Source organism: Stigmatopora argus, chromosome 7 (assembly GCF_051989625.1).
Source record: "Stigmatopora argus isolate UIUO_Sarg chromosome 7, RoL_Sarg_1.0, whole genome shotgun sequence".
Taxonomy (NCBI): domain Eukaryota; kingdom Metazoa; phylum Chordata; class Actinopteri; order Syngnathiformes; family Syngnathidae; genus Stigmatopora; species Stigmatopora argus.
This window is the reverse complement of record NC_135393.1, coordinates 9,295,192-9,320,089: the sequence shown is the minus strand read 5'-3', so window position 1 is coordinate 9,320,089 and position 24,898 is coordinate 9,295,192. Positions and strand designations below refer to the sequence as shown.

The 24,898-nt window shown below is 37.6% G+C and overlaps 2 protein-coding genes across 5 annotated transcripts in view; one reads left to right on the top strand and one right to left on the bottom strand.

Annotated features, from left to right (window-relative positions):
• Positions 1-1,391, bottom strand: part of plppr2b (phospholipid phosphatase related 2b) — a 41,703-nt gene extending 40,312 nt beyond the window's left edge. For all 4 annotated transcript variants that reach the window (XR_013301048.1, XR_013301047.1, XM_077605456.1 and 1 more), the window contains exon 1: positions 1,191-1,391. Coding sequence is in view for 2 of the 4 variants with exons in the window: in XM_077605456.1 (XP_077461582.1) it covers positions 1,191-1,214 (24 nt within the window). In the remaining 2 variants the exon portion in view is untranslated. The remainder of the gene's footprint in view (positions 1-1,190) is intronic.
• On the top strand, positions 1,388-23,784 carry palm3 (paralemmin 3). Its single transcript, XM_077605458.1, has 7 exons — positions 1,388-1,648; positions 14,894-14,946; positions 16,021-16,101; positions 17,042-17,157; positions 18,426-18,492; positions 20,211-20,241; positions 21,976-23,784. The coding sequence occupies exons 2-7, from the start codon at positions 14,902-14,904 to the stop codon at positions 22,719-22,721; spliced, it is 1,086 nt and encodes a 361-aa protein (XP_077461584.1). The 5' UTR covers positions 1,388-1,648; positions 14,894-14,901; the 3' UTR covers positions 22,722-23,784.
• The last annotated feature ends 1,114 nt before the right edge of the window (positions 23,785-24,898 follow it).

Genomic DNA, 24,898 nt, shown 5'->3' with positions numbered 1-24,898 from the left:
AATATTTTTGACCCAGATTTGATTCCATATTTATAGAACACTCATTGAACTCCTTGTATGTCGCTGACTAACACTCCCTGTCAAAATGGATTGGACGCCAAGTTCTGTCAGTGGTTCCGAGACATGGGCAGGAATGGAATTGGACTTTCATCGTTGTCAATGGCAGGTAGAGTGTTTTGGGGGCCCTAGCGCGTTGCATGAATGGAGGCCATGTATTTCTGTTCTTTTTTTTCATTTTCATTTTATTCATTTTGTGTTTAATTCACATTGTATCAATTTATAATGCTATTTATTTATTCATTCATTTTCTGTACCGCAGATCCTTATAAGTGTCACTGGAGCCTCATCTCATCTCATTTTCTGAACCGCTTTATCCTCATTAGCGTCGCAGGGGGTGCTGCAGCCTATCCACGCTTACTTCAAGCACCAAACAGGGGACAACCTCAATTGGTGGTCAGCCAATTGCAGGGCACAAGGAGATGGACAACCATTCACGGTCACACTCAGACACAGGGGCAATTTAGGGAGTTCAACCAGCCTACGCTGCATGTTTTGGGGATGTGGGGAGGAAATCGGAGCACCCGGAGAAAAACCACACAAGCCCGGGGAGAACATACAAACGCCACACAGGTAGGTCCGGACCTGGGATCGAACCCTCGATCTCAGAACTGTGAGGCCGACGCGTTATCACTTGGGCCTGTTATTTTTTCATGCACGTATATTATGAAGTATACTAAAACAGGTGTGGCGAAGTCGTCCTCGAGAACCCCTATCCTATACAGTCTGTTTTCCATATTTCCCTACTCTACCACACCTGAATCAAATGATATCAGCAAACTGTCCAGAAGCTTCATACCTATCCCGATTATTTGATTCAGGTGTGTTGGGGGAAGGAGACATGGAAAAAAGACTGGATAGGGGCTCTCGAGGACCGGACTTGGCCACCACTGTAATTAAAATAACAATTAAGATTTTCACAAGCATAAAAATAAAAAATAAATCATACGATAATTATAATTGAGTCCTGGCTTCCATATAAAGTGAGTGGACATCACATTTTGGGTCATGTAGGTCACACATGGAATTTGAATAATTGAATCGAATTTTATTCCAGCTTGATTGAGAGTTGGCTTGAGAATATCAACAACTGCTGCCCACGTGGGTCTTCTTCACTTTGACAATATACTCACGCTTCGTGTCACAAGGCGGGTCATGGCGCTGGTTCAAGCGAGACAAGCATCCCAATCTGCTGTCGCTGCAACCGACATTTGGCCACTCGAAGCCGCGTGCCAGTCGGTTTGGCACAGATAGCCGGCCTCGCTCAAACTCCCGAAACACCGGAGACAGGTAAACATTTATCAGCCGGCCTCTTCTTCTTCTTCTTCCTCCTCCTCTTCCTCCTCTTCCTCCTCCTCCGCCCACTCCCACTCGCGAGAATAGCCTCGGGGAGCGCAAGCTTCTCTCCTAAATTGGAGTTATGACCTTAGCTGTTGTTATTTTTTCACTGATGTAGCGATCGTAACTCCCCGTAACTACTTTTTTTTTTAATTAGTAGTAACTCCAGCGACTATTTGAATATTTTCGCATATCGCGAGGTATTTTAAACCTGACGCACGGTTGGATTTTCACGCTGTCAAACCAGCCGCAGGTGAGTTTCCGTCCAGCTGCACATTTGAAATTGTGTTTATTCTGCTTGCAAATGTCACTTTCCATGCTGTGTTGACACTTTTTAAAAGCGCTTTAATCTCTGGAAGTCAGCCCAGTTTAGAGAGTTGAACAAACTCAGCAGCTGTTAACTTGTCTGCCCTGAACAATTGGATTATAATGTGACTTTTTTTTTAATAAATACACTAAACCTACATTAATCATCCTAGTAGCATTCACATGAAGTGTTTTTACGGTACTCTGTATTTTTCTTTTGGCCCATCAGGAACAATTAAAGTTTTTGTTTGATCAGTTATACGAGTAATAAAGTCCAGGTCTGCAGGCTATATGGAACAGTTTTATGATGCAGTAATTTTAAAGCCTGGCTGTCTTTGGACACTTTCAAGATCTTTACTGTGTGCAACTACTCACACTGCAGGTGGAAATGTTTCATTGTAATGCAAGGCCTGTTGTGGATATTTTTCCAACTTTTTGGGTTATATAGATGTGCATTTAAGGTCAATGAATTGGTCTTTGCAGAACTTATAATGAAAGTCACTAGGGATGTGACAATATATTGAAATTGTGATTTATCGTGATACTTTGTATCCCAAAATGTTATTGATAGGCCTCCGCCAAGAGCAGATATATCTTTTTAAACTGTCACAGTTTAAAAAAAATTTAAAAGAAGGAATACACAGGTGTTTTCAACTAGAATAATGTATAACTCACTGATTGCCAATGATTGCATTGGACGTCCAATTCATAATTTCACTGAAAGTCAGTCCAGTGTAATTGAAAATGGATGTTTAGCACCCTCAATGGTAAAAAACCAGTTATCCCAGGTTTGAGGGCATTCATAGGTTACATCCTGTTGAACTGGAGTCATTTGCTATACATCTGGGGATGTTAAGCAAGTATATTCACTTTGATTTTTTAAAATTTTGGTCAAAACGTACAATATCATGTTTCAATGTCATTGCCGAAGAATATGTGCTAAGACTAATTTTTAAGCAGTCTTCAATGTTGGAGGGAATCGGATTGTTTCCCCCCATTTTTACGTCATTGGCTAAAACTGTTCCTATGGGCACACTTGGACTGCGGCATGACTAATTCATTCATCTACTGTGCCGCTTATCATCACGAGGGTCCCGGAGGTGCTGGTGCTCATCAGCTAACTATGGATATTAAGTGGGGTACACTCTGAAAACACAATGAGACAACCAATGGACTAAGACAGGGGTAGGGAACCTACGGCTCGCGAGCCACATGTGGCTCTTTTGATGGGTGCATCTGGCTCTTTGCTAACCTGTGAGCTAAAATATGGAAATTGCTGGTGACAACTGAGATATTACATCTGGAACTGCTTTAATCTTCATTTTTTTGCAGTAGACTCTTATGGACTGCATCCTCTTATTGATTAGCAACAGCATAAGATTCTTTTAAAAATTATTCTTTTTTTTTCCACTTTAAAAGTGGTGAAATTACTAAAAAAAAATGGAAAAGGAAGTCATTTACATGTATGTATTTTGAATTTTAAATTCGTAGTATGGCTCACAAGGAATAACATTGGAAAATATGAATTGTTTGTGGCTCTCTTCGTCAAAAAGGTTCCCGACCCCTGGACTAAGACATTAGTCCTTCTAAATTCAATAAAATAAAATGTTCCATGTTGTTGCACTGACTTTTCCTTTCATTTATTTAGCTGAGTGTCAGCAGCACTGGCTGGCGTCAGCAATTATTTATGGAAAGATACCCAGCATTGTGTTTGTTTTATTTATTTATTTTTGTGTGTGTTGGTTAGGCAGACACATACGCCTCAGATGATTTGGGACTCGTACTGACAGTATGTAAAACATGCATATTTTTACTCCACTCCCCCATTGCCAAATATCTGTTGCATTGGTGATTTTTTATCTACATTTGAAAAAGAGCAGATTGTCATCAGAAGATATCAGATGCATATTTTTTTTGTACTTGATCTGCAACGAGGCATAGCCAAACTATTCCAATTGAGTGCAAAAATATAAACTATGTCAGTTAAACCATGCAGCCGTTATTCCAGGGGTTGGGAACATTTCTTACCCATGCCCATACTTGCATGTATTGTCTCAAATTCTTTCAGTTTAACGACTGCATGCTTTTATGACGCACCAGGGCCTCGTTAATGACAGCACCCTTGCAACAAAGTCTATTTTTAGGCTGCAGATTTGTTTGTAAGAAACTCATTTGAGTAATTCATCAAATATACATTGCTTTGCATGCTGATTTCATTACAATCATCCCAATAGGAGCCCCTGAAATCCCGCTTCTATGCAAAAGAACCTTAAGGATTTTCCAAAGTGACTGGTGTATTTCACTCAGAAGAATCTTTTTTCTGAAGGAATATTAACAGACATATTTTGCCATGCAATAAATTCGGATTTTGTTCTAATTTGCAATTTTGGAAACATCTTCATACCATTGATGATGATGTCATATGGTTGGACCAGAGGCCTTATAAGAATTACATCACGTGAGTTTGCTGTAGCAGTAGATGTTGATTTCCATTCTTTAAAAATGAGGGGGACACATACAGATAAACAACCATTCACCTACAGGCAATTTGGAGCATTCAATCAGTCTACCATGCATACTTTTGGGTTTGAACCCTCAACCTCATAACTGTGTGGCCGACATGCTAATCACTCTGTCATTGTGCCGCCTTGAAATAACCTATGGATTTTAATGTATAAAAGTGAGTGGACTGAGGTGTCAAAATGTTGAAAGTAAAGAATCAGACAAAGAATATGTGTAAGAAGCCAACAAACACTTATTTTCTGTTAACTCTTAGCATAGTAAATCAGCATTCTGGCAGTTCATGTCATAACAAAATCCCAAATTGAATTACAGCTTTTAACATGGACTGTTCAAGGTTTTTACTCATGTGAAACACCCATGGAGGAGGTGCTGTAAATGATTTGTGATGCCGAAATTCCTCACAAGGCTTCAGTGGAACTTTGGACAGATGCACGTTGCTTTTTTCACTTTTTGAGACAGAAATGAGGCACTCGCATGATTTGTTCTAAAATACTTCTCAATATATACCACAAAGTGTCCCCCTTTTTTACAACAAATCTATCCAAAGTTTTCTAGGTGTATTGGCCATAAAACGAGAAAACTTTTGCCTTTAAATGTTTGTTTTGTCAGACCTGAAGGATCCTCTCCATTATTACTTTTTAAGTAATAGAAAACAAACAAAGGATAGTGAAGCCAGCTTGATTTAATGTTTGAATGTGCTCTGTTAAGTAGGAAAACAAATATAACGGTGCATTGGAATGTTGATGGAAGCATGCATTTTTCCTGGTCACACCTTTAGCTCATTTTATTAAGCCAGATTTGGAAAGATACTATTTCATATCCAAACTTATGATGATGTAGAATACACAGAATTCTTGAATGCCATTTGATTGCAATGTAGTTTATTTTTAAATGTGTCAGTAATACGGTTAAGTGGTTGTACGTCTACCTCACAGTTCTGATATCAAGTGTCCAATCCCAAGCTCCGGCTTCCTGGGTAAAAGATAAATGGTCCAGAATATGAATCCATGGTTACATTTGGTTAAATGTTCAAGCACTCTGATTTCTTAATTTTCCTTCTTGAAGAAGTAAAACTACTACAATATTTATGACATCTAAGATGGTATTTGAACTCCAACATTGATCTGTTAATTTTCCTCTCACCTGTGCTTTGCAAGGACACTCTGTGTCTCTGTCTGGACAGGATGGACTCTATTCATTTGCAATCATCTATTTAGTTAAAGTCTCCAAAGTGATGTCCCTGCAGAGAGGACAGAGGATCAAAGTCAATATGTTTGCTTATGTTCTTCCTATTTTCCAATCTACTTGCCCTTCTCTTTATACCATCTGGCTGGTAGTGATCAAGTAGATAAAAATGAAAATGTTATTTGTCTGGACATATTGTATAAGTGCGTAAGGGATAACTTGCTTAGGAAGGCTTCCAAGTTTTTTCATTAATCGTTAACAAGTGCAAACACGTGCTAGTATAAAAAATTGTAAATCTTTTTCAGTCTCACTCCTCTTGCTCTTATCTCTGACAGCATTCAACTAAATGTGCATTTGGGAAATATAACTTTTCCCTCATATGTGTTTCTGTAAAGTATAATGTTCCGTTGTTGTATGAATATATTACCTTGTTTTACTTTTCTGTCTGCAGTCTTGTTGGCATTGTTACATATCTGTACACAAATGCCGTACCTATAGATTGATAAAGGTTAACTAAATAATTCATTTGCAGCAGGAATGTGTTAAACATTTATTCAAAGTTAAGTCTAAAACTGGCTATTACACACCCTCCACATCGCAATGTTGTCAGATGATCTGTAGGGAGTGATCAGGTTTAGTTTTTGCTGGCTCTAGTCCTATTGTTGCTCTGACAATAGTTTGTGTTTTTGCATGTGAAGCAGAATTCCATAGCAGACGGTAGCACTAATTCAGTATACTCTCAGTATACCCATTTCTATCCTTACAGTCAATTTTTAAGATATATCTTGGTTGGTTTGTCTAAAAGTGAAATCATATGCAATTATATTAACGTTAGGTAATGTCATGAAACCCTTAGGTTCATTTCAAAGCAGGCTTTTACAAATACATACAAAAAGCAAGTTATGCAAAATGTTAATGTTTTTCTTTCTTTAACATTCATTATTCAGGATTGATATAGGCTCAGTCATGGGTATAAAAGAGATTTTGCCCAAGGTTTTGCCACAGGGTTTTCTTTACTCCTAATGAGTCTTTGCTTAATCCTGCGACAGAATTTTGATTGGTATTTGTCCTTCACTGTGATATCAACAGCAACCTCCAAGTCTAATTTGCTCAGGTGGTGGAGAGGGGATGTAATGTCACTTTGTTTGTCCTCAATGATAATTGACATGGAGAGTTAAATATTTGACACCCTAACTATTAAAGTGACCTAAATAAAAAAGAAAGGTTAAAAAAAGTAATGCTTTTGAATACCATCAACATATCTGTCCAAAATTCCTCCATTTTTGGGGGGGGAGTGTCCTTAGTGAGTACAACGTTTATGTCAATTTGATTAACGATGAATTTCGGGACAAAAATATTGACACCCACAAAATCGAAATAGGACCCTCGACCATAGAACTGTGAGACTGATGTGCTATCCATTCCTCCACTGGGCCGCCCTTTCTTAAAATCTATCCTTTGTAATGTTTTGTGACTTCTAGTGTGCAGGCCTATGTAATGACAAGAGAGAACATCAGATGAGGGCAGATTGCACTAGCACTGCATTCCTCTCAAAACCTGTTTGACACGCATACACAAAACAGGAACACACTAATCCTGCGCACACAAAGCAATTAAACACAGAAGGGTGAATGATTTTTACATCCAATAATAAAGGGTAACATTATACACACACACAAGTATTCCTGAAACATCCAAAATGGCATTTCTATCTAGTCCACAATAGGATTTTATTTTATTTTCATCAGTAATAATGAATGATTAAGATACACATCACATTGGCATTAAAAAAAAATCTTGCACCTTGTTGGAATGCAAGCACAGTTCATTCTAATAAAAACAATGAACGCTCATCTGCATTTTTATTTGCTTGTTACCTCGCTGACATTATTATTCACTGTTCAGAGGTATAGTTTAAATTGTGCTGAAGCCTATGACAGAGCTTCACAAACAAATCAGTTGCAACCACATTTTAATAATAATTATTTTTAAAAAAGAACTTTAAGCCTTACATACTTTCAAAGAACATATTTTTCTGTAGGAAAATTGTGCTCCTGCCATTGATTTTCACTTATCCCTGTCAGTTTTCTCTACATTTTTACTATAGATAAGTGCATTTGGGGAGGTATCTTAAATACGTGGGTTTCACTGAGGGTTTTTTGTTTTTGTTTTGTTTTTGTAACACCTAGCTTGTAAGGACTTGTCAGGGCTGTTGCATTACACTAAGCCCCGCAAATGCATTTGTTCCTCTTTTTAGATCACCCATTCAAATGATATCATAACACAGGGACTATGGGTAATTTACAATTCAAGATGACTGTCATGCATGGTTTGTAACGGTCATCAGAATGACCTTCTGTCAGCATTTCTATACAGATTTTCCCTCCCTCAGAAACGTTCACGTCTATCCTTTTTGGAAATACTGCGAGCTTTTAATCCTCATTCATTGGCAAAGCCGAGCTGGTACACACAAATGTGGTGCTCCTATTCACATTACAAAGCCACTGTTAACCTGCATTTTCATGCACCTCAACAAACCAAGTTTTAGGAGATAAGCTGTAAAAGATCAAAAGATTTACATTTTTTTTTTAAATGTGTCACTTAAAACTCTGAGGAATAATCATCAATATTTTTCCTGATTGTCACATTTAATCTCATTTTGTATTTAAAAATGGCAGTTGAAAATTTCATATATATTTTGGGTACAGACCAATTTAATGAAATGTGACCGATGGGGACAAAAAATTAAATATGAATATAGATTTAGATTTTTTGAAAATTTGTCACTTAAAATTCTGAGGAATAATCATCAATATTTTTCTGATTATGTCACATTTAATCTCATTTTCTATTTAAAAATGGCAGTTGAAAATTTCATATGTATTTTGGGTACAGACCAATTTAATGAAATGTGATTGATGGGGACAAAAAAAATTAACTATGAATATATTGGTGAAACTAATGTAACACATCCATGTACAGAGAGATTTTACCGGTTATCCAACGTATTAATCACTTACTGAATCAAGCCAACGTGAGTCATTTAAAAAGCACTCTGCCTTTAATATTTTTCTGTCATGCCTATGTAAATATGTACCCCTCAGATCATCGTATTAATTTGAAGGGAGGCTGACAGCCTTTTGACAAAAGTGTCACCGTGCTGTCGCGTCAAAGCGACTCCTCAGCTCAGAGGCTGTGAGATTGATTCTCCTCAGCAAAATCCTTCCACACATTTAAACATGGGGGGCTGAGTGACATTTTGACATGGTCATGATCAGTTGAATGCTCAGATTGGGTACAATTTAGAGGGTAATGTGTAGCAATTCACAACCATCTTAAGAACAAAGTGGGGGTGTGACTAACCTTTAGTTTGAAACTGTAATCGAACAATATCAAAGACGTAATTCAGTAGAGGTGCAACAATGAATGCCATGAATCCTATCACTTGTTCAAGGCCAGAACTCAACGAGACAGTAACAAAGCCAAGATCATAATTTAAAAAATAAATAAACAAACATGAAAGGTTAAGCAGTTAGAGAGCATTGTATCGTTAATTAGATTTCAGTTTTTTTAATGATAAATTTGCCAATTTGACACAAGGTTACTGCAAATCAAAGCACAACCTGCAAAAAATAGTCTTACAAAAACAAGAGTCATCCTTGCATGTATTTAAAGACCAAAAATAAACCCCCTGTTACGTCCACGGGAGACGTCGAGGCGAGGTAGGAGAAATTAGGACCCAGTCGCGGGGAAGCAGGTGAGGACGAGGCAAATCGTGCTCATAACCAAAACTTTAATGACTTAGGAGGGACCTTACAAAATAACACGGATTTAGGAAACGAGGAACAAGGTGACGTGGATGCATGGTAAGGGAATTTAAGCAGACGATCCGACAATGACATTAAACTCAGTGGGGTTTAAATAGACAAATCAGGGACTAATTTCGAATCGCGCGTAGCTGCACGAACACAACAGTAAGGCAGAAGGGACAAACGAGAGTTGGGAAAAACAATAGCAGGCTGCTCCTAACACCCCCACCTATAATTTCAGACGTGTATCTGCCTAGATTAGTAGGATATCCATCTCCAATAATGCAAGTTTCCCAGTAGTCTAAAAATTGATGGCTGACAAAAAAAACATAACCACAGTTTTCAATCTTCTACCATAACCGTGCCGAGATCGAAACCGTTTGCTTCTCTCGAGGAATGTGTTCCTGATTGTCCATACAAGTCTAGATTTTCCTTTACAACAGACAATAACAAAAGCAGAGGATGTACAGGTTCAGAGATCAGGGTAACTTCTATCACACTACATTGCCAAGTGTCTGGAAAAGGACAGTGATCTTTTTGCACTTCCTCTTCCCAATCACAAGGTTGAAAAGGGTGTGTGCAGTTTACATTGTCCTTGAAAGAACTCATATTTTCGTGCTTTACATGTTACACTGTTGTAAAAGGTTTTAGATAAATATATATATTTTTTTTCCATCAGATCTTTGAAGCTAGTCAAATTTTGGTTATTCTTCTATTGTGGTATTTTGCCACTTATTGTGCAAGATGAATTATTTGCGAAGAGCCACTAGCACTCTTTATTAAAAATAATTTCTTATTGCTATTTGAAGCTTGAAAAGGGAGGGGGTGTGATGGCAGATCATTATCGTTTAATCTGTGGGGTATTGCACAGAAGGAGAATAAAGTTATCAAAGATAAACGCTTTGTTGGATTAATTGGTTGCACGTTTACTGAGCCAAGATGAAGAGACACGATTTAATCAAGGTGTGGATGTTTCACACTGCATTTTTACCAAAATTCACAAAATTGATCACAGAATCATCGCTAGAAAATGGGCAACACATGCGCATATTCACTAGATTTGGGACAAATATTATTTTTGGCGAAATATTGTGACACAACACGTCACGGTATGCATCAAGTTTGGATCATGAAATACAGACAAGTATGCATTGCCACACGATTTGAGTAACATAGACAATAAATATCTTAGTGTTTACATATTTTTGGTTGAATCCTTTGTGGGTTCACATTCTAACCAGAACACTTGGAAGAATACATTACACACTTATTCAGTTTGCCTCCACACTGAATAATTGACAAGAGTAAGATGCACACAACAAAATTTGTTCCGATACATTTCACAAAATTCCTTCATGTAGAAAAAAAGGATGCCAAACAGGCAATCAAGTGGATAATTACCTCATCACATAAAAAAATGTCATAAGAAGACCTTTCTAATTTCTCTCACGAGACCTCAAGCAACTTTGCTCTATGTCAGTCTGACCGAAAAGCAATATTTTATTCATTCATTTTCCAAACCGCTTTTTCTCACAAGGCTCGCGGGGCTAACTGTGCGCACCAGGCGGGGGACAATACCCTGAATCTTTGCCCAGCCTATCACAGGGCACAAGGAGACCTGACAACCATTCACCTACACACTCATACCTAGGGGCAATTTAGAGTCTTCAACCTTTCACCTACCATGCATGTGTTTCGAAACCGGAGTACCCAGAGAAAACTACTCACCGTGAGGACCAACCAGGGGTCAAACCCTCGACCCCAGAACCGTGAGGCCGAGACGCTGACCACTCAGCAATATTTTCGATTCCTAAAATTAATTCATTAATATAAACTAATATTGTCTTTATGTGGGAAGACTCTTTAATCGTTTCAAAAAAAGTTGTCTCGTCTTTTTCCAGGCTTGTCAACCAATATCACAGCTCAGTGAAGCCTAGAGTAGAAAATGGCCTAGCCAGCAGTTTTCATGCTCCACACCTCCCAGTCACGTAAAAAGCCCATGTGCCCCAACCTCACCACAAAGCTATTCAACTTCCCATGCTTTGTCTCCACCGCTCTACTTCTTTCGTTCGTGATTTGAATTCCTGAAGCTCAGACCTTTCCTCGACAGTGAGGTGATGTTATCTGCTAGATTTACAGGACTTTAGCCACAACATTCTACATTCTTTAAGCAGCGGTAGATAAACGCTGACTTTAGGTAAACATTCTTGTGTTGGACTGTCAGACTTAAGATTAAAATGAAAATATTTTTTATTCCCATGTGAGCTCTGTGCGTTTATTTAATCGTCCCAAGCAAAAGTTGATATCAACTGAAAGCTTAAAAGTGTTTCGTGCTTGACACCCTGCTGTTCTCCCATCTGTTCCCACTGAGCCAATGTCACTACACCCAGGATATTGACCCCCCACCCCCTATGCAAATATATACTGTTGAATTAACAAGCACACTTACACTGAAGGCAAATATACATTTTTGGCAACAGGGCAAGAGGAATGTGTGCAATGAAGCCATGATGAAAGCCTCACAAGTCGCACAAATACACAGAGTTTTTTTATTTTAGTTTTTTCATTCTAACAATCAGGCATGCTTGCTTTTTAACATAATTATTCAAACATTTAAAAAAGGAATTTAAACTAAAATTTCAAACATCATTTGATTCGAAATATGCATAATTGTTTTCATGTCTTAGTGTGCTTCTGTTTCACGTTTTTATGTCTAAAATGTATTTTGCTGTGTCTGTATTCTCGCCCTCTTGCTACCGTGACAGTGAAATTTCCCGAATACGGGATGAATGAAGTTATCTAATCTAATCAGATGGTGTTTATTTGACTCTACTAAGTATGCTTGAAAATAGAACACATTTAAAACTTATTGTATGGCCAATTTCTGTTTTACTAGAATGTGTCAGTATTTTTGTTATTTGAAGTTTAATCTTTCCTGTAATGCTAAATTGTATCAGGGAGAGATTCTTTGCCCTCCGTTCTTCAAGGAGGAAAAATATATTGCCTACCCCTATATTGTGCCAAATGATGTGACTAAAATGATTCGGTTCCGCTATTTTTTTTAGTTCCAGTATTTGTGGGAAATTGGTTTTGATTACCTTGACTTCCACCAAGAGAAAAGGTTCCAAAAATGTGTCAATTTCAGAGGTTTAGATTTGGAGAGTAAAGTGCTTCATGATGAATAAATAAATGCATCTTGGACACCTCACTGGTTTTCACTGTGAGCACTCTCTGGTTTCTACAAGTATGTTGTTGTGTTGTAGGTGTTGCGACAAAAATCACAGTCACATATTTAACATAATGATAGGAATAGAATTCTATTCATTGGCATACTGGTTTCACAAATCTGTGTGGGAAAATTAACTCTTAACACCCACGGTTTGGTCAAGTCCTCTTTTTCTAATGGAAGAGCCAATGTAGGATTTAGTTCCTCATAATGCATCCTCTTAACGTTATTAGAAACAGTGTTAATAAAAGTAGGTCAATAGTGATCTTATAGTGGCCTTTCAATGAAGTCTTAAAAATGGGGTCACTATAATGTTAAGTAATAATTAGTGGCTGGGGAGTGGGAAGAAAGATGGGTAGATGGAAGTCCCCATTAGGTATATTCCCAACAGAATGTGTGGCTTGTATATTAATTGTTGGATGACGCAAATGTGCCTTCCAGTGCTTGGTTAATTTGATCGAACAGTTTTTGGTATAACATTGCTCTTTTTTAAGCTCAACAGCAGTGTACATATGGTAATGATATTCTTCAAAATGAAGGCGTGCTTAAAATGATACTTTCATAAATAGTTCAAATGCCACTGTCCAATCATGTCAAAAACAGGTAGTCAACAATTCATTTTCTGGATGATAGAATAGGTCCTAAAATACTTGTATACAATATTGATTGAGGTCATATTACCAAGTTCTCTTGATTAAAATTATTGAAGAGTTGGTCTGAAAATGGAAAGGTCTTTAAAAAGTCTTCCTCGCATGCTCCCTTGACGCCGCAGATTCCAGAAAGTAGTGTGATTGTGTAAGAGGAGGATGAGAATATTTTGAGCCTCAATGACCTCGATTTTCCTTTTCATTTTATTTTGGAAAAGCCAAATTGTCCATATTAATTATATCAAGTGTGCTTAATATCCTCACTCTTTCAATTCATGAACCACCAGTACAGTCGGGAGCTGATGGACTACAATCTAGCTCTTAATTATAAGGATCTTTCATTTTGCAACACCTCTTTCCCTGCATCTTCTCTTTCTCTGCCCAACTCAACTTTCCCACTCCCTCAAACTTTTCAACTATGTCAGCTTTATCCTCCTGTATTTCATCTAATTATCAGAGTCAGTGTGTGTCTTCAGGGAGCTTCCAATATCTTTTCATCAAAGCTGCCAATTGGCTCCGCTTGTTTATCGGTGTCTGCTATTTCCTCATGTGGACCCTTGTTGAGATGCAAGATTTAGATCCCTAAGGAGTCTTACACTGTAAGCTGCCACCTCCAGTCAGTAAGAACAGCAGTGATAGAAGAGATTGTTTCTCTCTTCCTTTGTCGTGTATACATTTTTTCTACAGTGACATAAAAAAAGCATTTGCTCCTTTTTTAAAATCTCCATTTTTTGTACGGTATCCTCATACCTTGTTGACAATCATCCCACATATGTTCATATCTAACCAATATGAATCATTAAATGCCTTTTTGAAATTCTGTGTCAAAGTGGCGGCCCGGGGGCCAAAACCCGCCCGCCGCATCATTTTGTGTGGGCCGGTAAAGTAAATCATGAGTGCTGACTTTCTGTTTTAGGATCAAATTAAAATGAAGAGTGTAGATGTATATTAAATTTCCTGATTTTACCCCTTTTAAATCAATAATTGTAATTTTTTTTAGTTCAAAAATCATTTTGTAAAATCTAAAAATATATTTGAAAAAAGCTAAAATAAACATTGTTTTAGATCTATAAAAAACCTGAATATTCAGGGATTTTAATCAATTTCTTTTAATCCATTTATAAAAAGAAATCTAAATATTATATCTAAAATGGTCTGGCCCGCGTGAAATCAAATTGACGTTAAAGCGGCCCGCGAACCAACCCGAGTCTGACACCCTTGGTCTATAGTTAAGGTCAGAAAAGGTCAAGTTGATATAAGAACAACAGACAACTAAAATTGTAAGTAATTTGTAATGGAATGTAGTCAATAGTTGTCTTTTTATCTTCACCTTTTGGCTCTGCCAATCATAACTGCACATTTCTTAAATTAAATGATTTTCATGGAACCGTGGGTAGTTAGGAGTACACACACACACACACACACACACTGAATGTCTGTTCATTATCTGCCTACCTTTCTAGTTCAAATAGTTTTGGCATCTACTAGTAGTAAGCAATTTTGAATAGTTAGTCATTTATTTATTTTAAGAGCCACATGATTGGACATCTATAATTTTATACACACTGAAAGAGTTAATTTTATTAAAAGCATGCATGATCACTTCAATTCAGTTGAAAAGTAGTCATTAATTTAGTTGGATATGATACCACCAAAACGGCCAAACACAAATATTAAATGAACCCAGCATTGCAAAAATAGCCACTTTCTAGTTTCTTGAGCCAGTGAAAGCAGTAAGCCTAAAGAACACCGTACATGTTCGTGGTCTTTAACCTTTTCACCTGTCTTTGTTGATGTCACAGGTGCCAGGATGGATGAAGCGGAGAAGTACCAACAGCGACTGGAGGCCATTGCTGTGAGTCCACAGAGAAGAGCTGTTTGTTGCTCATGCATAATTCAAAAGTGCAAAACAACACCAGCCTGTACTGAGCGTTAGGGACTCAAGTGTTGTTGATATTTGGATCAACATTGGCTTTGACAGAAACTGGAATTTCCAAAGTCCAACAGAATCTGCTCGGTTTTTGTCATTTAAGTTTCCAATTGGCAATAATGTAAAGTGAATTCATAATTAGATACAAGCCACTGTTAAAGCTAATTGTTTAAGGATTAGAACATTTTTTAAGAACTAAACATAAGTCCATGGTATAATAACTACATGAAAAAATAAATATATTTTGAAATAAAAATATCTTGGTAATTACATTACATGAGATGCTGTCATGATAAAACGTGATTTTTATGGGCTTATTTTAAAGATTGGCATTTTTGTTCCTAGTCAAAGGGCAATTTCAATTACTCTTTTGCATTTTGTAAAACATTGACTTGATCACAGTAAAAATGAACTGTAAATAAATCAGCGATCTCTTGCCCTTATCACATGACTTACTTATGTGCAACAATAAAACAAAGGTAACTTGCGTGTGAGGGCGTGCCTACAAAATGATTGGTCCTCCATAAATCAAAACTTCGATTGGCTGTTACTTTTTTCGATGTTCTTCTTTTGAAAAATTAAATTCATGTATGGGCAGCCCACCAATTCAGCCTCTGACCCGAAGTCAGCTGGGATAGGCTCCAGCACCCCGTGAGAGAGAAAATTATATACTGCATGTAACACTAAATTGTATTTAATGGGACAGAAGAACCTTTAAATGTCCCAAACTTCTGCCTCAATAAGTTGTAAGGGATTTGTCACAGAAGGTACTTCAACTTGGGATTCTTTAGAAAGCTACCGCATGACTTTTTGAATCAATCCAAAGCACCTCTTCTGGTTACAACCATATAGTGCACATCATTGTGCCTGCTTTGCTTTAAGGTGCAATCAGTCAGCCCCACACTATGGAACAAGATGAATCGGTTAATCACCCGTCTGGCTGCTCATTTAGCGCTTGAATTGAATTTCTGGCCTTATGGCCTATGTGTCATCTTGCAGGACAAGCGACGTCTGCAGGAAGAGCAAGAGCAAGCCAAGAGAGAGATGGAAGATGAAAAACTCAGGCTGCAGCAGCTCAAGGTCTGGCAGCCTCGCAGGATCTTTTCTGATGTCTTATTTCATGTCTTGCACACACACACACCCTTTTTCTCAATAGGCTTGTTAAAGAGCAGGTAGCCATTCCTGTCGACTTCTTTTTTTTTTTTTTACACGTTCTAAAACTCTCACTTCTCATGACATTGTCTTTACTCTACTTCATAGTTTCAACTTCATTTCCACGCAGAAGTTGCCACTTCCTACTCCTCCGTGTTACCGTGCTTGCGGCACATTCCTCAAATTGTGGGCATTCTTTTTTCGCCTGGCATTTTTTATTGCGTTTCCACATATACAGCATTGTTTTCCGTTATGGTCTAACCGCAAACTCGTTGACGTTCATTATTACCACCATAAAAATGAGGTGAAAGATGCTTTAATGTTTAATGAGCTAACACTTCCTACGTTTCAGACAACTCGCAACATTAGCGTCAAAAACGTCGCTGCAGTCACGAGAGGCCAGAATATTTCTATGAAATGTGTCTCTGTTGCCGTCAGCTGATGAACATTGAAAAGGAAGGTGCATTGGTGTGAGGTCCGCTCCTGGAATGGTTGGGGGGGGGGGATTTTGCGTGCCAGTTGAAGGGGGTAGGCAAGGTAACAGAAAGGACCTTGTTCTCTGCGGCAGGGGAAGACAGAGATGGTTTTGTTCCCGTTATAGTTTAAGGACGGTAGCCAAGAAAAGTGGGCAGACTTTTGGAAAAAGCTCAGGATGTTGGCTGGTCTAGAAATTTCGACATTTCAGGTGCAAGTAGAAAGGCATCACGTGGCTAGGCAGGTTGATGAGGTCTGATGTTTGCTGACAGTTACAACTTTACTGAGACAAGCAGAGCACATTTCACTCACATATTGCTCCAATTTGTGCACCGTTTTCACGCTACTGTATATTCTGTTCTATTGTGTGTGTCTATTCTCTGTGTTCCCTTAGAGGAAGTCTCTGAGGGATCAGTGGTTGATGGAGGGAGCTCCTTTGTCCCTCTCCTCAATGGATTCCCAAAGCCCACGCTCTCCTTCATTGGCCTCTCAGGAGGTGGGAAAGCACAGGTACCAACCAACTCAGCCGTCGTATGCAAGACATGCTCTGCTTGTAGAATTAACACCTCATGCATAATTTAGTACATCCCTGTGCTTCCTTTGTTCGCACATTTCTTACACTTTGTAAGTTGTTCTGTTGTTGTGTATTATGCATGCTTTGCCAAGGGTTTTCACTCTGCTGCTGAGTACTGGCTTCAAGATAATCTTGAGAGGTTTATAATTGTAAAAACCTTTGAAATGCGACGTTTAGGCAGAGTAAATGCAACTTAAAGACATGGATGTAAAGGAGTGGTTTGTCAATAAGGATCATATACGAAGTCAACAGTCAGCTAAGATTATTTCAGTAAGTATAGAAAGTCTTATTTTGCTCCCTGGCTCCATCTGCTGTTGTGATGTTTATTTGGCCATAGTTGTACAGATAAGTGTCTTAATTATTTTATTATTGGTAAAATGGGATGAAAAAAAAGGAGTATTTGGTCAACCACCAATTGTTTGAGTGACAGGTCTGCAATTTTCAACTTAGTTGTACTTTGACTATGAGAGATAAAAATTAGAAATATAATGCATGAAATTACAACGTATAATTTGTAAAGCATATATTTGCAAATGATGTTGGACAATAAGTATTTGCACCTGTTGATTGCTAGGCCACTAAAGTACCTTGGAAGTCTTTGTTCGAAGTTTGGGGATCATTGTTATTTAAATAAAAGTCATGTCATGTTATTGAAGACAAATCTTCACTCATGCATACTACTGAGCAAAAATAACCCCGAAATTGTAAATACAGAAACAAGTACAGATGGTCTGAAATTTAGGCCTTGTACACAATCCAGATATACCCGAAGAAAACACATTTTCTCTTGTTTAGGGGGATTTGCATTTACCACTGTCTATTAGTAGCATAGCATTTACTTGTTCAGCCTGTCACTGGTATACTTATATCAACAAGGATATGCAATAATTTTTAATGTTACTTATCCTGTTTAGGGTTGTGTGGAGCAGGAGTTTATCGCAGCCATTTTTTTAATTCACTAGATTTGCAGGCAAATTATATGATATTGTATACTCCTTGTAGGACCCCTTGTTGATCTCTCCCACCATACTAGAATACCACTGTTCCCTGGTTGAGAATCACTGTTGTTGATTGAAGCACTCTATGTAATCCTTGGTTGCTATGGTATCTGGTGCGCCAATAAGATGATATGAAGACGTTGTGTTTTGCTAAGATGGTATCGTATTGTTTCAAATGTAGATGTATGTATGTGTTCTCTTTTTAGGTTGCTATCACAGAACGTGGGCTTTGCAGGGGAGGATGCGAAAGAACAGAACACAGAGGACCAAACGGTGAGACATGCGCGCACGCACACACACACACGCACGCCTACGATACGAAGAAATGCTGTTAAAAAGTGTGTCAAACCATCTCCCCCTATCATCTTCCATTAAGAAGCCTTTCTAACATTTGTAACGTTGTTACTTGAATAATACATTCTGGTGTGTCTGTCTGCTTGATATGTTTTAATGCCTGAATTTTTTATTTTTATACATTGATTTGGAGAATAGCGCTCATTTATTGTTGCGAATGTAAAGGTTGAAAACTTCTGTTTCCATTCGTGTTGTATCGATACATCGGAAATCTCGCTGGGCTCTACATACTATAGAAAAACAATCCAATCAATGTAAAATATATCTACAGGGTGCAGTGTTACTATTGTAGGGAACCTATGGCTCAGGAGCCACATGTGGCTCTTTTGATGGGTGTATATGGCTCTCCACTAACCTGTGGGGTCAAATATGGAAACCGCTGGTGGCAGAGCTGAGGCCCGAATGCACCAATAGGAGCATCACGTCAGCACTGCGATGTGCTTAACTAAAAAATGCACGCATTTTCATGTATTATTACTTTTAAATTTTGTCTCTCTAGGAATAACATTTTAAAATATGAATTTTTCATGGCTCTCTCAGTCAAAAGGTTTTCGACCCCTGCGCTAGAGTGTGTGGTATGTACACCCTAGCCAGATGGTGGTAGCCAAGTAACATGTACTAAGTAGTTGTCATTAGTTTGGTCCTGATATTCAGCATCAGGTTTTATTTAGAATCAGAGCAGCTTTGGTCACAAGATCGGGTCCAATCCAGTAGTCACTTGTTTTCAGTAGCATGGGTGAACAAAGCAAGTATGAACAGGGCCTATTTTAATCCAAAAAAATGATTTTTCATTATTGGGTTGAATTATTTTTGTATCATTTTTACTGGTCGAAAATTATGGGCATCGGATCGGTATCAACAAAACATAGCTTGCAAAAAAAAGCGTCAAAAAATCAGCTTCAGGACATTCCTGTTGTCAATGTTGTGAAGACGCTGTTGAGTAAAATGAAATTAATTAACTCCAGTACTAGTTCCCACAGAGCACTAATAAAATATGAAGAAGAAAAAAAATCATCTTGGAAAATTACATTTATTCATAGAAAACATGAATGTTAAGATCTTTAGATCTGGGGAAAAAAAGCTCTTTAGGGAACTGAAGTTAAAGCTCGGTAAAAAAAAAAAGAGATTGCTATACTTCTGTGTCCATGCACTGTGCATTGGCGTTTACGAAAATAGGGTGTAAATATGGGTGTAAAAATGCACATTTTAAACTTTATTTCTTTAAATTTACTGTTCCATTTCCCCCTTAAAAAAATAATTAAAATGTTCTGTTGATTAGTAATGCAAGATGAGATGGAAGTGTCTATAATTTGTGAACTTTATGTATATTTCATAACTACAAATCCTGCCAGAAAATCTGTCCGTGGTCATGCTTAACATAACCAACGACAAATGTTTGACGCTTTTTTAAATTTTGAGTCACAGAAACACAAATGCTTCAAATTTCCAAACTGTTGAAATTATGGCAGTGATATATATGTTTACACTTGTTCATTTTAGATGACCAGTTAACTTTATGATGATGCTTTATGAAATCATCAAAGTCAAACAACAAAGAATATTGTCATTAAAGTTTGCAATACACTTATACCACCTCAGTCTTAACAAAAGCACAATATTTGTCTTTTACCCTACAGGAAGCCGTGGGCATGGAAGCAGGAGATATGGGTATGTTGGAGCATTAATTATTTGACATTTAGTGCACATTATAAAACATTACTTTCTTGGAGACGTGCGCAATTGGATGTATCTAATCGCTCTAATTTGTTCCAACTGTTCAAAAGTCCCCATTACTCCTTGAAACCCTTTAAATTAAATTACAAAAGTATACCAAATTTCTATGAAATTTGTGTGAAAGACGAAAAAGAACAATTATTTATTAAGCCGTTACAATTAATAATTGATTTTCCATTGGGGGAAGGGCAAAGGAAGAATGTGAGGGCCTGAATATTTTGTATGTAGAGACATTCGGAAGTAGAGGTGCTGTTTAGACCACTTTAGTTGAGTATTCCAACAGTTGAAAGCCAAATGCAGTCTACTCACAACTCATTTTCTTCTAGATACGAATCTTCAGAGCAGAGACGACAAGATAAGATCAGGTTTGTGATAATACGAATATGTGACATGCGCCTCAAATGCTGTTTTAAATTGCCCGAGCAGAGAGCAAACATCTTTGAACCTCAAACACTTTTTTGCACAAGATCCAAATTTAAATGCCAGTGTCTCTCTCATCATATTCAAATTAATCTTGTGGATGTTAGTTATGTTTTTTTGAAATCTTTCTAACCATGATAAGCTATGTGAAATACGTAACAAATATCATGGATTTTTATGTAATCATCTGAATCACTGTAGCAATATTTGTACAGATAATTATCTTAAAATTCTATGAATTCTATGAAACTTTATAAAGAAATAACTGCAAAACAGTTATAGCCGCTTGTGCAGTTTTAGAGGCATTTTTGTTTGTTTCTGTGAAATTATGCATTTTCAAATGCATTTAATTACTAGGTTGGTGTTTCATTGTACCTAAATCTGCATAATGAGTGCACGCATGTGGTTATGAATATTCACCTTATTATTATAGTGCTTATGAACTGGACTCAAGGGCATATGTTGCTATTTTAGAGGGGTTTTTTTGTCACCAGGAGGCCTCAAGGTGATTGGTCACACAATAAACCTGTCCAGCCTTTATGCAAGGTGGACAAAACCTCATATTTTATGGTACAGTGAAACCTTCAAAGGCTCAATATATTAACTTCCAGGATGCGTGTCAACCTCAGTAAATAGACATCATCACCCTCTGGTGCAAGCTCTTCATATTGTAAAACTCGTAACTAGTTGCAGAGGTGCTATTTTGTGTAACAATTCCACATTCCTCACTGCCACACAAAGAAAACATTCTAGAATGTTGTTCCCTTTAATGCACGTAACCTCTAGTTATACCTGGATAAGAGGTATAAACATTGACTCAAAATGAAATAATATGATTGTCTATCTACCCTTTTACTGACAGGCCTCCCAGTCAAAATAAATTGGACATCTGCGACTATCAATGTCAGCCCTTGAGTTAAGTTAAAATTTGAAGCATTAGATGGGCAGTGTCACAAAACCATATTCATAATAAACATATGAATGAGCTCAGATAGATAATATTGGTATATTTGAATGATCTCCACAATCATCAAATTATGCAAAAGTGGGAAATAAAACCTTATGTAAAATGCAATTTTTCAGAAGCATAAATCCTCCTAGCTTGGGGCATTCAAAGTGTTAATCGTAATCATATAACATTGCAGCTTTGCTGTGACCAAGCATATTTTGCTAATTAAGCGTGGATCTTTTTCAAATATGATGTAAAATGCTTGAATGCGATGGATTTTAATCCAATGGTACCTTCAGGGGCAGACAAGGATGACATGAAGGCAATCCAAGTATCACATGAAGAACTGCCATCTGTTCTGATGAATGGTGAAGGGGACTTGAAATCCAGCTTGAAACAACACAGCGATGACACTTTGGAGAAGTCCACCACCAATGGACCAAGAGTGACGGTCACTTTGGAGAACCACAGCCAACAAATTCCTCACCTAAGCTGCACCGAGGTGGACGAAGGCGTCGTGGTCATGCGGGCTCAGCGTGTTGTCATCTTGGATGATGAGGAAGTTGCACCGCAAAAATATCAGACTGGAGATGAAGTGAATGAGAAGATGCAAATAACTCCAGAAGCCTCAACACAGTTAGCAATCAATGAATCAAGTGCGGCCAAGGAGATTAAAGATGACCTTGGCAACCTGACCGGTCCTGTGGAGGTCGCGCCGGTACCCGTTTATTCCGAATCACAACCCTCTTGCCCCGTTTCAAAGGCCCCACAAGCACAGGAAGAAGAAGAAGCTATCACAGCAGCATCAGGGGATCCCGAAACAACGTCAAAAGCCCAAGGCGATGCCGTTGCTACATCTCCTCAGTTCCAGGAAGTCGCCCTTAGCGACCACCTAGAGAACAACAGGACTGAGGCTCGACCCCCAGAGATGGAGCCCTTTCTTGAGGAAGCCTCCGGCGCCGCGGGTGAAGCTGCCACCGACAAACCGGCAGAGCCCGCACAAGCACCCAAGAAGAAAACGTTCCAGTGCTGCTCGCTCATGTAAGCAAGTAAAAAACACAAACCGTTGTGTAAGTAATATTTCCTTTCTTTTATTATGATTACTGTTTCCCTCGAAGTCCACTTTGAAATGTGGACTTTTTTTAAAGGGCTTTTTAAACTTAATTAAGCCCCTGGACTTGGATTTACGAGAGATTTTTTAGTTCAGAATAAACGTGTTTCTTGACCTACATATTTTAAAGGGGCCATACCAAGAGTTACTAAGTGCATTTAGTTCCCGTTTATTAAAAACGTTCGTTTAAATTTATCCAAAATAGGCTGCTTAGATTTTCTGTCGGCAATTAGATGATCTCAAATTTCCCTCTATGGCAGCCCATTGATAATATTTTTGTTTTTCACGCCCTCATGTTGTTAACACTATAGGATCCACAAAGGTGTTCATTATTTTTTCTTTTTGCTTTTGATGTACGGATTAACTACACTATAAAAAAACAAACTCAATCAAAACACTTTTAATGCAGTGATATAAAAAGGCTTTATTAAAAATGAGTTTATGCACATACTATATCATTCATTTAAATGTGAATTCAAGTGTTTATGAAATGTATTGAGTGGTTTATAGAGGATATTTTTCTATTAAGGAGCTGTAGTGCTGAATTATTTAATAAATGTGGGAATTGATAGGTGGCCTTGTTTTTTTTTTTTTTTTTCAACCCAAAGTGCCATTGACGAGGATGAACGGCCCATCATTTGGCTCTTTTCATTTTTCTGCTATGATTTTAAAATGGTTTGTCACTAGTAAACATCCAATCCATTTGAACAGACAGTCTATTGCCAGCAATGGTAACCAACGAGTTACTGCAAGTTACATAATAATTATTCATCTCAATCATGAAAACCAAAATGCACATTCCTGACTGACATTACTCAATTTCAAGGGCCAATTTCTCATTTAAAACATTTTTACTGAAGTGGGAATTATTCTTTATCTAGCCAGCCACACATTTATACTGTACTAGATCCTAAAACCATGCTGGATTGTGTACTTGTATGAGTTGTTTTGTGAAGAAATGACTGGATTAACCATTAAACTTAATTTGACAAATTTACTTTGTTGGAGTGCAGAATTTTGTCCTTTCATTGGACTTTTCCCGTATTGACCAGATAGTTTAAAAATGCAGTGCTGCTACCTATATCTTTGCTGTCCATTGCAAAGACTCTCTCTCTCAAAAATGCTGTGTCGTTTCATTTTTATAGTCAGACTTCAGACAGAGTGATAGGACAAATGCTTCAATCACCTGATTTCGACACTTTAAAACTGTTTACCCTCAGGAAAAAAGAATTCAACGTGTCCTAGAATAAAGTGAATTAAATATTTTCCAGCTTATTTTTCTGAGTTCTGAAGACGATCGACTGTGGCTAAACATTCCATACTTTCCGGCGTGACTTAATCTCAGGGAGAGTAGAACTTTGTACACTGATCACCATGGAACGCGATTCATCGGCGATTTCATCTTTCCTCAGGAGTTCAAACATTGAATACAATTAAAATGAAAATGTTTTCGTTTTCCCAGAAAATAAGTTTTGCGGGCAATGGAAATCTTTTCATTTTTATTGGTACAAAAATGTACAAGACAGAAGCATATAACCTTCAGCAGAAAACGCAAAGGCGAAATTGAAGAAATCAACGTCAAGATTCCAGAAAATTGGTTAGTAACTACTAAAAACCTAAGGTATGTAATGTGTGGAAAAATGAACATGTGTTTAGGGAGTTTCGTATGAGACAAGATAAACACTCAGGAGAACAGATTGTTGGAAAAGCACCCAATTTCTTGGCAACTCTAAAATGGATGGGAAACCATTTTTAAGTGCCAATCCATTTCAGTTAAAATAAATGGTTGCCTATTGTCTTCAATATCAAAAAAGATTTATAAAACAAAACAAAAATAACATTCCCAGAGGAATGCCCATTCACAGGCAGGCCACACTTTAACTGTAAATTAACTGTATGTCTATAGTTTTTTTACAGTTGTTTCCAACTTGTTTTCATTTATATTTTTGGATATTATAAAATGTTTTGAATTTTTTTTGTTTTTGAATTATTGTATTTTTTTGCTCATACCTTTTTTAAATGTACACGTCTTTTTGTTACAAATAATAAGAACCCCAAATGGATCCTTCAATGAATTCATTTAATTTTGGATTATAAATAATTATATATCA